General features: G+C 39.1%; 1 protein-coding gene across 1 annotated transcript in view; it reads left to right on the forward strand.

The window, feature by feature from the left end:
* The window catches only part of LOC113947895 (protein scribble homolog), a 28805-nt gene that overhangs the window by 8652 nt on the left and 4837 nt on the right, over nucleotides 1–15316 (forward strand). The window contains exons 3-6 of the mRNA XM_027645040.1: nucleotides 1644–1880; nucleotides 3138–3227; nucleotides 3905–3982; nucleotides 5692–5787. Of these exons, the coding sequence (XP_027500841.1) occupies nucleotides 1692–1880; nucleotides 3138–3227; nucleotides 3905–3982; nucleotides 5692–5787 (453 nt within the window). The 5' untranslated portion in view covers nucleotides 1644–1691. The remainder of the gene's footprint in view (nucleotides 1–1643; nucleotides 1881–3137; nucleotides 3228–3904; nucleotides 3983–5691; nucleotides 5788–15316) is intronic.

The raw sequence follows: 15316 nt of genomic DNA on the forward strand, positions 1-15316 counted from the left end.
ATAGCCTGGGAAAAGGAGGTTGTCAGTGCACTCTTGCAGCCTTCTCCTGTCAGGGCATTGCTCACCAGTCTTTTCTTCTGAAATTTGCTGGGAAATGAGAGAGGAATTTGGGCTCCTGCTCTTCTTCTAGGATGTCTGCTTCCTTCCTAGTCCCTGTGAGTGCTGCTGGTGTGCCCTCTGCTCCAACCCCCAGTCTTGGCTCTTGCTCCTGGCCTTTTTCCCTGGCACCCATGGCATTGTAGCACTCCTGATGGGTCTGGGTTAGTCACCCTGGCAGTGTAAAGAGGAATCTCTCTCAAGAGAAGAAAGATAATGAATGTTTTATGTGAGTTAAAGCTAAACAAATTCCCTTTTAAGTGAAAATAGGAAGCAATCATGCCTTGTATGCTCTCCCTGGGGTTGGAAATGCTTTTTTCTACCCAACCAAAAAGAGATTGTGGGAAAGCACCAATATAGATTGAAAAATCAAGTGTCTACTGGAGTTTTTGCAAAGATGATCAAGGTAATGCCACTGCTTTTTATTTCTGGTATTAAACTTCCAAGCTTAGGAAAACACTTATGGGGCTTATTTTTGGAGATGTTGATCTGTTTGCTACCTCATTTTACTGCCAACTGAAGTTAGAAGGATTTGGGCAATAGGAAGGTCTGATTCTACCATCAAAGTAGGGAGCAAAAGTCAGCTAAACATAAACAAAGCATTCATAAAACATGAACAGAATTTGGGCATTATGTCTGAATTTCATTTAACCCTTTGCCAAACATAACTGATGGCTGGGAAATGTCATTGTGTTCTGTTGTTAAACTTGTCTGAAGCTTTAATTGTTTGGTGGATGTGTTTTAATTGGATGTGTTTTAGTTATTTCTCTTTTTAAGCCCTTGTGGTTTAGCTAAGCACAGGGTGATGTTTTCAGTTCCTCACTGCATCTCAGAGATGCAGCCTAGAGCCAGGCTTCAAAGCAGCTTTTGGGATACCTCACCTTTGAGGTTCCATTTCCAGAGGAATTCCTAACTCACTTCAGTTTGCAGGTCTCCACTAACTGCCATTTGCAACTGAATAAAGTCAATCCAATTACTGAAACAAAGTCTAGAGTCATAGATGCAAGATATAGGCTTGCCTTCCCTCTCACACCTATGGTCCCAAAAATGGAATGTGCGCCTTGAGGTACTATGAGAAATGCTTTATTTTCTGTATGGAAAGGCCTTTGCCTCACGTGTGTGATTCCTGGCCCTGGGACAGTAGATTCAGTGCTACAGAAATGCCAGAGGCTGGCCAAAATTGTCTTGTTCTCATGCTCTGTCCTTTCCATAGGGCATTGCAGGATTTAATTGGGTATATGTGTGTTACATGTGCTTGTGCATGTGCTTGGGGATCTAGTGAAAGGCTATATGAATCACTGTGCTCTCCCTGTTCCCACAAGTTCAACCCTGATTTCAAGGGCAAAACATGCCCAGAGAAATAATGGTAAAAGAAATACTCGTACATTTGCTGTAAAGTTACAATTTTGTCTTCAGTGAAACAAATGCTACCATACAGCAATGGGATAGTGAGGAACAAATCCAGGTTACCATGGGAAGGGTCTGTGTATCAGGTAGGTATTGTCCTTGCTGTTGCTGTGTTTACCTTTTTCATCTTTAACCCCCAGGAACCTATTTCCAAGTTTTCTGGCAGTCTTTTTGATAGCAATGGTGGCATGAGAGATCAAAGAAATACCAGAACAACTCTTGAAGAAAAGCACAAGTTGGCAATGAAAGGGAAGAATCCTCCAGGGACTAACACTAAGGTGCAGCCAGCTGTCTCCTCGGCAGGCAGCTTCCCCAGTGAGAGCAGCCGGATCCCAGAGGAATTGAGGGTGATGGATGTGCCACAGACCCCACTGAAGGTATTGAACTGCTGCATGGACTGGGCTTGCTGGTGGAGGGGTCCTGTGTTTCTGTGGGGAAGTCCATGTGTTTGGGGGGGGGGGGGGGTAAGTCCTCTTCTTGTGTGTGGCAGTTTATAAAATATGCCTAGAAGGGGGACATTACATGGTAGATTTCATGAGACTTACAGAGGGTAAGCTGAAGGTCATCCTTGCTCCCTCTGGCTTATGTATAAAAAGAATTTTCCTTTGAAAAAAACCTGACAAAACTCACTTTCCTTGTAGCCATGCATCTCATTTTATATATCCAGCTTTGGTACTGTGAACTCAAGTCAAGAGTTTGTGCAGTTGGGCACTCAGCTAAGTCTTTATTTAGTCCACGGTTTTGGAGCAGTGGCATGGTCTTACCCTCATGGCATGAGAAAGCCTCCATCCTGTGAAAAGGAGTGGGAATGTTCAAGTGAAAATTTATCAGTGAGAACTGCAAGATTTTGGCTGAAAGTTATGAAAAAGCTATGGTCTAAACTCAATGGATATATCCCATCTTGGCATGATTTGGAGGACATGAGGAGGAAACATACTTTATGGATTGTCTCTTGGGAGGGTACAAGGCACACCTCTGCTGACTGCCTGTGGGACAGGATGCAGCACCAGGAAAGGTAGCTGGCCCAAAAGTGGCACCGGTGCTGGGACCTGTCACCAAAGCACTGCTGGCAGTCACGGGCTTGTGAAGTGTTGAGCATTCAGGTAATGCTAAGTCTAAGCCACATGTGGCAGAGTGGTTTTCATTTGACTGATATGGTCTTTTCATATATTTTAGGAATTAGGAATTTCAGATGAGTATGTTATATGTGCAAGAGTAACTGTATAGATTTGTTAAATTCGCATAAATTTGTTAAAAGCAAAGATTTTTCATAAATTTATCAAATAATATTTACTCTTCACTTCTCCTGTGTACTGACTGGCATTGTTGCCATCATGAATGCTTAGTGAATCTGTGGGTTTTATGAAGCAACTGGTTGGTCAGTAGCCTTATAAACAGCCTTATATGGTTTTGGCATGACTCTAACACCTGGAGAAATCATGCACTCTTGGTGTTATTGAAGAGTAAAGACTAGTCTTGCATGTGCCAGTGTTGAAGCGTAGCACCATTCTTCTCTGGGCCGAGCTCTCTAGGGTCATGTCTGCTGGTGTTCAGAGTGAGAAGCAAATTTTCAATGCTTATGTTGGCAATGTTTTTGATTAATCAGACTACTCACCTATTGTAATTCTTTACAGGTAACCATTACTGTGTGCAGCCAAATGGGGAGCCTTGGTATTAGCATTGCTGGTGGAAAGGGCTCACCCTCGTGTAAAGACAGTGATGAGGTACATTTCTCATTCAAAATTTATCTACTGATCATTAGAAATAGACTGATGAGTAGTTCTTTGAGTTATTGTGTTTTGTTGTTTTCTTTCTGAGGTTATCCTTAATGTAACATTACTGTCTTTGTGATAAAGCTAGCAAGGGTAAACATGCGTAACTTATTTCCTAAAGTAGGAACTGACACTAGCTTTTGATGGGGAAGCTTCTGGAGGGATGATTTTGGAGAGAAAACCCAAGGTAAACCAATGATTTTCCAGAGGCAACCTGATGGCTGAAACACTCTTGTCTAATTTCCATTTTCTGCTTCAATTTGAGGTCACTCCCTTGGCAATCCACATGCTCTTCCATCCCATTTGCTCATTCCTAGGAGCTAACTAGACTTGAGAGAAGTATTTCTCACACCTTCTCACTGAATTATCATTTAAATAAATCTTTGTTTCCCAATCTGTCCCCCATGGCACAGTGTAAACAATTACTGACTTTTGTTCATTATTGTATGTGTCAGCCATGGAGACTTCTTTTTTGGTCTTGCTAATGTGCTAAGGCATTTAGTTTTTAATTTTATAGAGGGCAACAGAACAACAACTCTTGAAAATTAACTACTTCCCATTTGCTTTTTACATCTAAGAACAATAGAAGAAATTCTGTCAGGTCTAAAACCTGTCTTCTGTCTTACCAGGGGATCTTGATTGCACGGCTGCCGAAAGACAACCCATCAGACTTGGCTGGAGTACAAGCAGGAGACAGAGTGGCTGAGGTAGATGTGTTCTTTGTCAATGCGGAGTGTGTTCTCTTTCTGTTGTCTTTAAATCAAATCACTCAGAGTTGGGGAATTTGAGATCTAGATTTAGGCTTGCCTTAGCTTTTTAGATACTTATTATGAAGAAATTATAATAACATTAAATTGTCGTATTCCTTCTTATTATATTCTAGTTGTCAGATCTTTATGTTCAAAGTGCTTAACAAAATATTATTCACTTAAATGACTGATTCACATAGGAAAATAATGGTCTTAATAAGCAGTTATGTAAGAACAAATGCAGTTGTTCCTGGTCCAAGAAGCTTTCCTATGTCATGGTTTAGAGTTACTAGATGAGTTCATTGCAGTTGTAACAAAGAAATATAAACTAGGTGAGCTTGTTTCCCCAAGGTAATTTTTGATGGGGAGAGAACAACTCAAAACAACTCCCCTGATGGAGGCTTGCAGTGCCAAATGCCAAGGGATAGATGTGTCTCTTGGGCTGCTCCACCTCAAGCCTCATCTTTCTCAGCAGAAGCCACTGTCTTGATCCCAAGAGCACGTATACAGTTTTGTGATATATATTTTAGACGTACTGTTTGGTTTCTACCTACTGAAAACAGTGGAGTAGGAGGGGAAACTCTACAAAATTACTTTGAGATGAAACTGGTCCATGGCTTCTTTTCAGCTCCTTCTCTTAAACTGTCATTTATACTTGCTTAAATGAATACTCTTTACTGCAGCATACTCCATGTTGAATTAAGATGGGATAGAGCAAACAGTACTGTATGTCTGTTAAATTGTCAGGAATATGGATACAACCTCTGTCAGCCCAAGACTATTTAATCATAAATTAATCTACTAATTTTGTCAAACTATGCTATAGAATTATTAACAGAGGATTGTGTTCCATAATCCATATACTGTGTTAGTTTAACAGTTTTTAAAAGGTTAATTATAGATAAAATTCTGTATAATTTTACAATTTTTCTTTTATGAAAGGTATTTTAACAGATGTGAGAGTTTAAATAATTCTTAATATATTTCACATTATCAGATCATCAGGGGAAAAAAAAATGAGGATTTTTAGTTGCTGTACCTTTACCTTCTGAGTAGAGTTTCTAATAAAGTCAATATCTTAAAAATGAACCCCTTTGGTCAGGTTCCCCCACAAGGCTGTAATTAATTTCTTATTTTTGGGGCTATTTGGAATATAATAACTGCTATTATCTGTTCACTTAGTATTGAAACAAGTGAAAAATACAGGAAATTTCTTTTCCATATTGTTGTGCTCTGCTGTTGTTATCATAAAAATAGTTAGGATTTCTCCATCTCCCACAAGATGGCAGAATCATTCATCTGTTTAAAGAACACAGAAAACGAATCTCTGGTTTTTGTGTGTGTGGTTGATGAAAAGGAATTAATGCAATCAGATGTGCTATAGGAATCCTAATGTTTTGACCATAGGGATAATCTGGGTATAAATAATGAGCATTTTTCTCTTGAAACTATGTGTTACAACTTCTTATTCTTGAACTGATCATTTCAACAGTTCAAATATACAATTCATCAAAAATGGGGAACAGCAAGAATTACAATTTTATTGCTTTCATCGTGCAACCACATAGAAGAATAGGGCAAAGTATTTGTATACTAACCTGAGAGGGAGGGAATTGCTCTTCTGCATTCAGAATAAAAGTATGTGTTTCTGGTGTGTTTTTTTAAAGGCTACCTTCGTTTCAGAACCTGCTGTCCTTGATGCTGGTCCTACTGAAGCTTCACCCAAGGGCAGCCACTTCCCAACAGTAAATCACATCATAACAGTAAGTAAGATGGCCCAGTAAATAACAAATCATTCTTACCTAACAAATTTGTGTTGTCTGTCATTAATGCTAATAAAGACTGTCACAGATCTTATGAGTAGCAAGACACATACCAAAGATCAGAGACCCTACCAGGTGTTTCCTTGGCTGTCACTGCAGCTAGAACATGGCTTCTGGAGGAGCTTAGCTCCTGGGTAGGCATCAGTGTAGCAGACCAGAGCTTTTGAAGCACTCTGGTTTGGGGACTTTGAGGGTGGTGTCCATTCCCTCCTTCTTAAGTGTTTATTATATTGTCTGGACTCCCTCTCTAGCTAATGGAAGGAACAGCATTTCCAGGGTCCCTCTTTTAGGAGGGAGAGGTTGAACTGCTACCTGGAGGTGACAATTTTCATTTCTTGACTGGAGGGGGAACTTGTGCAACAGGCTAAGACATGCCCACATTTTGGGTGACCAGTGTCAGACGAGAGTAAGCCTATTGTTTACTAAGGGAAATGGCTGAGACTGCAGGGTAGCTTTTAGAAATCTGAGTCACTTTTGTGAACTTCTCTAGCAAATAAAACTCTCTGAAGACTTACCCTAATCTTTTCATCTACCTGCACACATGAAACTATGGCTCTACTAGGAAGATACAATATGATTAAGGTATCTGAATAATTAAGGTCAAAAAGCATCCTACTTTTTTGAAACCTGAAGTACCAAGAAGGAAAAAGTGTTTCTCCTACAGCAAATGCCAGAGGAATGCTTTGTTTGATTCCTCTTCTTCCAGCCTTTTTTTATCCTTTTCCATGAATACCATTCAAAACCCAGCTAGTGGCAAAAAATGGAAATTCATATATTATATAAAAGACTATAATCAAAGACCATGTTCACGTTTTAATAGCCACTCAGATTTTTTAAAATAATGTGATTTGTTAGTTGACTGCAAAAGTGAGCAAATTGACCATGCCAATCTGTTTTTCTCTGGTTTCCTATGTCAATCACTGTTTGAGAAATGTTGAGCTGTAGCATTTGTCCATAATATGGTCTAAGAAAAGTTTTCTATTCAGTTGCTTAAAGAAACTTATTTTGAGGCCTCTGGTCTTCAACATCATCTTGTGAAACATTTAGACCAGTTTTATTTTCCAGATGAAAACACTTCCTTCAATTTGTTTTTTTTTTGTCCAGCTCTACTTAGCAGCTGTTTCTTATGGTTCTAACCAGCATTGCAGGAAGCGTGAGGCTCCCTGTTAGAGGAACCACTCTTGAAAGGGTTTATTCACACATTGCTAGTGTCCTGGATCTGTTGCAGGGGTATCTGACTTCTAGTGCTTTCATCCTGAAAGAGGAAATGACCATATTTTTATGTCGTATGCCTTTTGGAAAATAATGCCTCCCTTTAAAATTCTTCAGCTACAGAGGGAGGAGGAGGAAGATAAGGCCAAATCACTTAACGTAGAGCACCATGCACAGAGGGAGTCAACTGGCTGAATATGTTCCAACTGTCAAAAGTAGCCCATGTACAAGTTCTTTTGTGAAGAAACATTTGCATTTCTGGTTTTGTTTCTTTTTTGAAATCAAAATCTTTGTGCTGTAGCAAATAGTGTATGTTATCACCTGTAACCTAGAGCAGCATTCATCAATTTTAGGGATTATGGACTTACTGGGAGTATCCTGCTGACTTTGGAACTGCTCAGTATCTCATCTGCTCTTGCTTTGAAGTTTCTCTTATTCCTCAGTAACTGTCTTATCTGAAAGATAAGCCTGCCTTCTTATGGAGGACTTGCTTTGCATGTTCAGATAAGCAGGTGGCAGTAGGACCTTAATACAGAATCTTGTTCTGTGCTAGGAGTATAGGAAGGTTTGCTTCCTTTGTATTTCTGATCAGGTTTCAAGAGAAGATGAGTGCGTCTATATCAAGGGAGGGAAGGAGAGAAGCATGATGGCAGAAAAACCAAAGACTTCTATTATTCTTCCTTTCAAAAACTGAATGTGTGCTGGATGGTGCCTGTCTTCCTTCTCCCTCTCTTCCATGTCATCACTCTGCCCACCAGCATATACTTTCTTCATTTATTTATTTTTATTGCATTTTAATAAACATTCTCTTTGCATATGCTATCTGTGATAATATTTGTCTTGAACTTGCTAGCCATAGCCTTCTAGCCATCTCTTGCTATTGCCCATCCTGTCTCTGAGCCTGGTGCTCTGATATTACGAAGGGCAATGCTGCTGCCAGGTCCAGGTTTACCTTGGGCTTGGTTGCTCTGACTGTTTTTAAAAGGCTCATTTGAATTGTTAACTCATCCAACCAAACTCAATTTCAAACCCTTTTTGCCAACTTTAAGATTTCATGACAGTGTGAATGGCCAGTAATTAATTGGACAAATGAAATGTTCTTTCACTCTGAGTCACAGTTTTGCAAAGGAAAAATGAGAATCTCCCTTGGTTTTAATTATGATTGAGTATTATACTGAAATGTAGAGGCCCCAGAACTTTAATTACAATTAGGTGCTTTTTTAAATACAATATTTTTTAGACTTGCCTCAGTTATGCTAATCACACCTCAAAAAAATGAAAACAGTTTATTTTACTCTGTTTAATATGTATATATCTAAAGAAAAATATTGTTAGTTAACTTAAACCGAGTCTTTGGATTTTAAAATGGTGATCTTAAAATAAGACTATGTAAAGATGTTAATCAAAATATAAGAGATTAAAATCACAGCTGATATGGCTCTCTACATGCAGACTGTGAGTAAAATACTGCATATCTAACTACAGGGGCAGAAAAATCAGGACTGCAACCACAGTGCCCCATGCTGACTATAACAGGAGGAATTTTAACTTGGATTCTGGAGTTTTCATTTCCAGTTTTCTGTTGTTTCCTATCCATGCTCTCAAACATAGAGCCAACTCTTCAAAATCTTTCTGTATCATAAATATTTTTATTCAAGCTCTGACTGAAATTCCTAATGGATTTTTGTCTGACTGAATAGTAAATGTTGACAGATTTCAGCATCTCATATCACTTCATCATCATGTCATCTTCTCTGATCCATTTTTGGCCCTATCAATATCTTAAGGATATTAAATACTTCATAATTAGTCTCAAGTCTCTTAGATATTTCACTTCAATTCTTACCATATTATTTTATCTAATTTTATACCTTTGCCCTGGGAATTTCCTCAGTTAGATTTTTTTCATGTAGTTCACCAGGGGTACAAATGTCACTTATACTGAAGATTTTCAAGGAAGGTTAAAGTAAGAATTATCAATTAAAAGTGATTGTGTAAAAAAACCCTTACAGTACTGGAAAAAGCTGAAGAACTTCATCAAGCTAAAAAACCCAAATGTTTTGGTTGTTTTGTTTAAAAATGCAGAGATTCCAAGTGTTCTTAACTACAGTGAGAAAACAGACATCTTCAGTGAACGAGAACATGTATCAAAGTAAAATGCTCCCATGCCTGCGGAAAGTGAATAAGCATATATTCCATGCTTCCACAATACATAGGTTGCTGGTTTTCTGCCTCTGTCTCACATTGTTTATATACAAGCTGTGAGAAACCTTAAATGGATAGGAATCCGAGCAGGTCTACCTTCTTCATTTCCAGCTGATACAGACTTTTCGGGAAAAAAACTTGATGCACATATACTAGTTAAAAAAATCTTCAAAAATCTAAGTATCAAACCCTTTCTTTATTCATCTGAGCATGTTAGTTTTAAACATATTAGTAAACTAAAATCATACAACATAAACATAATAGAACTTCTTTATTATTTCTTTAGTCATCATCTTACTTTGTTCAATTTTAAAAGCAAAGCCAGTGGAGTACTCAAGTCAGAAAAACAGTGTAAAAGAAGACAACTAAAGAGTGATTCAGTTCCTGTTATCAACAAAGCCATGTTTCTTCTGAAGCTTGTTTTAAACAGTAAAGACCTTGCTCACATCACATACCGTGTTTGAGTGACCTGTTCCCATAGCACTATAAGATTTAATACTTCAAGTTTCTTATGAGGAACTGCTTTATCCCTTCTCCAAAACATTTTCATGACTCTGAATCGTGTCAGTTAAGGGTGTTGGTGTTTTTATGTTTGTTTTGTTTTCTATTCTGACAAGCTAAGTTAGTTTTAGAAATCAGGAGTCTGACTCTTCACTGCCTTGCATCTTGTGCAGGTTTATATATGTTTGCAAAGAAGCCTATGCACACAGCCTCGTTGGTTTAGCTAACCCTGTCATCGTGTGAGCTTCAGTGGAGTGTAAGCACCCATCTGCCATGTGATTGCCTTCTCCAGTTCATCTGCTAGTTTGGTTCTGCTTTTATCTGAGCAACAGATTATTTCTGAGTCAGGATGAAAGATGAAACATAAAGGTGTGTGGCGTAGACACTGTGTTTACCTCTATAGTGTAGTGGTTGGGGAACTTATTTTGTGAATTTGGAATTAAGTTCCTGCTCCCAACAAATGCTTCTGTTTGCACAGTGTAACTTTTTTCCTCTCTTCCTTTTAAGTAGTTTTCTCACAGGACTTGGTCAGAGCTGACTCACTTCAAACTTTAAATTCTTGGATTTTGCAGAGCTTGTAAGTAAAAAATGCTAAATATGAAAAACTTTTTAAAAAGACAAGTCATTAGCTGATCTTTTCAAGACACCACATTAAAATACCTCAAAGTTAGAGAAAAATAATCTACAAAATAAACCCATCATATGGTAGACAATATAAGCACTGCAGACAATATAAGCAAAAACACGTGCAACAGGCAAGAAGACTCAAGCAAGGCACCTGGAACTGTGCTGCAGGACATAGCATACTACTGGAGAATAAAAGAGGATAAATATTCAAACAACCACACAGATTACCAGCAACATCTCCCCTTGTAAAAGATGCCCTCATGGACTCTGCAGGAGCTCAGCAGGAGAAGAGACTGTACTGAATTCCTGCAAGCATTCAGATACAGCCACTGCCTTTTGTAGGTGTGATGACCTTTCTTAAAAATCAAAGGATTGGTAACTTGGGCTGTGGGTAGCACTGCTTATGGGAGCAGTACCTTTTAAGTCTCCTGGTGTGATCAAAGCAATACATTTTCTTCAATATTTTTATAGCATCAGGCCATAAATGATTACACAGAAAGCACTTATATGAAAATCTCTCTATCGGGTTCCAGTGGCAGGGAAGTCACTATCTGGTGGTACATTAGAAGATGAAAGAAATGGAGCAAGGACAATTTTCGTACGCAACTTAAATCATATAGAAGCCTTTTGTGTCTAATAGCAATGAGAATATGACATGATGGACATTGTTCTTCCATTGTTGTGGTGAGTTTGATAGAACTCGCCTTTCTTGCCTTGTGCATTGCCTTTGGGAGGCACTGAGCTGCTGGAGAGGAAAAGCAAAAGTGGGCTTTGCTTTAAATGTGACATGACCAAATGTTATATATACTACAAACTAGAAGACAAATAAAACATGCCAGATGTTCTCTTGCTGTTCCAAGAAGTAGAGAAAATACCCGATTTTAAACCTGAGCTGTAAAATATATTGATATCTAGAAAATTCCCACAGAGGAAATTTTCATAGAATCATAGAGTGGTTAGGTTTGGAAGGGACCTTTAAAGGTCATCTTGTCCACCTCCTTGTAGTGAGTAGGGACATCTTCAACTAGAACAGGTTTCTCAGAGCCCCATCCAACCTGACCTTGAATATTTCCAGGAATGGGGCATCCAGACCTCTCTGAGCAACCTGTTGCAGTGTTTTACCACCTGCCTGGTGCACTGAACTTCCAGGAAATCATGCTGAGCTGCATTAGATCTCGGAGCAAATCACCAGGCACATGTGGGAATAGCAACAAGGTCAGGGAATAAGGGTGGGCTGGTTGGGTAGACCTTGCTCAAGACTCACCAAGCTGCCGCACACAAAACCCAGGCAGCACCTTTAAAAGCGTGGTGCCAAAGCTTCTCTGGCAGTGCTTGAGAGTAGTGTGGCTCCTCCAAATGTAAGGATGAACTGAATTATGTGCTTCCATCTCCCAACCCCAAGTGAGAAGAGGTGCTATCACGAGCCTATTGCCTCATGAGCGCAGAAACACAGGTCACCTGGCTTTCCTTGTGCAGAGGTCTTCTGCAGCCAAGTGTAATGAGGCACTTCAGCCATGCCTGACGGTAGATTTATCTTCCCCAGGGTGCAGAAGAGAATTATCTCTCTCTCTCCCTCTGACTTCACAATTTCTGGAGTTTTACCAGAGGCCTCCACAGCAGTAAAATATTTGCACTGTAAAACTCCAGGGAAAGGGATGCAGCCAGGGGTTTCCAAGACCAGGAAAGTTGAAAGTGCACCATGAAACACATGCTGGTTAAAATGTTCCTGATATGCCGTAAGAGGGAAACTGTGTCGAATGCCTAGACGGGGTTTGCAAATTCATATGGTTTCATACAGGGAGCTCTGCATTAGGGGCTTTCTGTCACACACACCTCGCCCTTGCCCCAGCCACTGTCCCCCCTGTACCCTGGCTGCTGTGCCCGCTCCCGCCTGGAGGTGGCGGTGCTTGCGAGTAATGAACACACAAGAAATTAATTAGATCTCATTCTCCCTCTTCGACTTGTATTTACTTGTTTTCTTTTGGGGAGAAGGTTGCTTTTATCTGTTGTCTCTGACTTTGGGAGGAAAACATCTCATCGCTTCAGCTATGAAAGCCGTCAAATGCCGGCTTGGTATGAACCATGCAGCAGTTGATCTGCCTGTTCTCTGCTGTTCTTGTTGGATGCATTTTGGCATCTTCTTTTTAAAACTTTTATTGAAAAATACAGCTGTGTTACATTTTTTAGGCATGACTAAGCCCTTCTTCAGTTTAAATTTGATTTAGACAGTTTCTGCTATGAATACAGTCATCAGCAAATATGACCTTTTCCATCTTGCAAAGGCACATTTTCACTGTTTAGTGAGAAGGCTGAATTTTCTGTTCAAGTTTAAAAATTTACTTCCATCACCAGTGATGACAAAAAAGGTAAGACTAAGTATGAAATCATGAAAACATTTTTAATGAAGTATGTAAACCCCTGCAAATGTTCTCAACCAAGGAGATAATTTTGTTTCCCCCTTTCCACCAACTGTTGGGTACCAACTTTAGCACTGGTGTCAGTGAAGATCAGCTGTTAAGTCAAATTTCAAAAATATGTACTATTTAGATATACAGAGCTGAGGTAGGCAGACATCCCTATTACAGGTATTTTCTAACTGGAGAATATTTTCTTTAGAAAGTTATCTATTTGAACTAGGGTTAAAAGTATGTCTGGTTTTCTTCCAAAAGGCCAATCTAAATTCTTTTTCCCTGCCCCTATTCCATCAAACTTTGGCTTTTCATGTGTCCTATCACCTTCTGATTTGTAGCCTTTGTCCTCAGTGGCTGACCTTGCTGCCAGCTGTGCTTTGCCCTGTCGCTGCTGGTTATGCCTTTGATGTGAAGCTTGGGTTTTAGCAATGACTGTTGCCTTGAGAGCTTTCTTCTCCTGCTAAGATTGGAGTATGGACCTGTGGATGGGGGGAGGTGAGAAGAAGGGAAAGGCTTATAAAAGAAAAAAAAATTATGGGGTTTGTTCTGTTCAGTTTTAGTTTTGAAAAAATTATAAAAGACATAATGAGCTGTCCTTTATGGACTGTTCTGCAATATTTTGGACAAAACATTTTTATTAGAAGTAGACAAAGAAAGCATATGTGCACATCTGGAAGTTAAAAATGATTGGATGTTAACCTCTTGGCAGGATATCTTATCACTCTTTAAGAAGCTGCTTTCAACTGAAGCATCATAGCTAGTTGTGAGTTTATTCCTATCCTATTTCAATATGAAAGAATTTTTACAGCCAACACTGCAGCTGAGTTACCCAAGGTTATTTAGATGGCTTCGTTTTACTGCTTGCTGCAGAGGACTAGGAGTGCACAGGTAGCCCCTCTCTGTGCTCCAGTTGAAGGACTCTAGCTTTCAGCAGAGGCTGTTAATTCCATTAAATGAGAGTATCTGAAATAATTTGATTTTTAGTTATTTAGTTATGCTTGATTCAAACAAAAATTTTTTTTTTTAGTGAATCTTTTTAGTGTACAAAGTCTTCAGTTTTATGTTGCAAAAAGTGTAAGAAAGACATGAACAAGGTAGTGGAAGAAATATCCATAGTGAACCCACTGGTTCTAGTTACTGTACTGTACACTGGTGTAGTACCGGACATGTTGTTAGTGAAGCTTACTTTTTAGGCACTGAAAATACAATTTCAGGGGAAAATGGAAAATAGTAATTTATTTCAAATTACTAATTATACATTTTCGTGAAAAAGTATTCTACATATTTTGGCGGATCAGGACTGAATGGTAGTTCAAATATTATTTAAATAATGAGTGCATGATGATGGAAAGTGAGTAGGAGGACTTTGCTATTTCAATAGAAGTATTTTAAACAAGTTCAAACACTATTCAGTAATGAGTAGAGAAAACAATGGAATACTAGAGAGTCTGGATAATTTGTCCTCCTACACCAGCATCAACTTTTTTTGAAGCGTTACGTATAGAAGATGGAAATTTCACACCTTCCGACATGCCTTAGGCAAGCAACTTGAGATCAGGTGTCTGTACTGAAAAGGTTTTCCTTATTGCCATCCTAAATGTCTCTTTCTTGCCTTGTCTTTAATGGGCAGTGGATAGAGTTTGCTTCCTCTTTGCTGTGCCATTTTTTCACATAGAAAGTCTGTTCTCCTGTCTTCCCTTGGTCATGCTGCACAAGGAAATGTACATTCAGATATGAAGAGTAAAGAAAAGCTCCAAGAGCAAAGCTAACCTATTTAATAGAGTAAAGCTGAGGTCAATGAAGATAAGAAGAAAAATCTGAAATCCCTCCTGGTGTTCTGGAAGGAGAAGCACTGTGTTTGAGAAAAGGATGTAACAAAATATACTGCAAGTTTTGAGTTGTTGAGTTTTATTGCTGTTACTTTGTTTTGTTTTGTTTATGTGGGGTTTTTTTAAACAAAACTGAAAGATGAAAGGAATCTGATAAGGTTTATATTGTGATATTCCTGGAGCTAGGGTGAATGTGAAGGCAGTGATAGAGTGCTGGGTTCCTAGGGGATGGTTAGGTGAAGATGGAAAGGCCACTGTGGTTACAAATGTGATGTGTGTTTCTTACATCCATTTTGTGTTGGTTTTGGTTTATAGGGGAAATTAATTGATAACTTTTGATGCTAGGAGAGAGAGAGTAGAGGCCTGAGATTCTTTTTCATTGAATTAGACTTGTACAAATGTATACTCTGTTACTTAATTGGATTTGCAATTGCATAGTTGACACAATCCACAACCAAGAGTTGTTTTGTCATTGGTACCTATGTTTCAGATTTGAGGATATCAGGGCTCCTCAGCATGCCATCAGGGAGAACGACACAGAGCAGGATAATTGACCACAGGGGAAGGAGCAGCGATGGGTAAAGGGAAAGCAGTGGTATTGGTTCACATGAAGCTTCAGAGGGAGGGTGGGCAGGGAGACGTGCAGAAAGCAGAGGGACAGAGAATACAGCTGCACTTGGACCA

Source organism: Corapipo altera, unplaced genomic scaffold (genome assembly GCF_003945725.1).
Source record: "Corapipo altera isolate COAL_440 unplaced genomic scaffold, ASM394572v1 2, whole genome shotgun sequence".
Lineage (NCBI taxonomy): Eukaryota > Metazoa > Chordata > Aves > Passeriformes > Pipridae > Corapipo > Corapipo altera.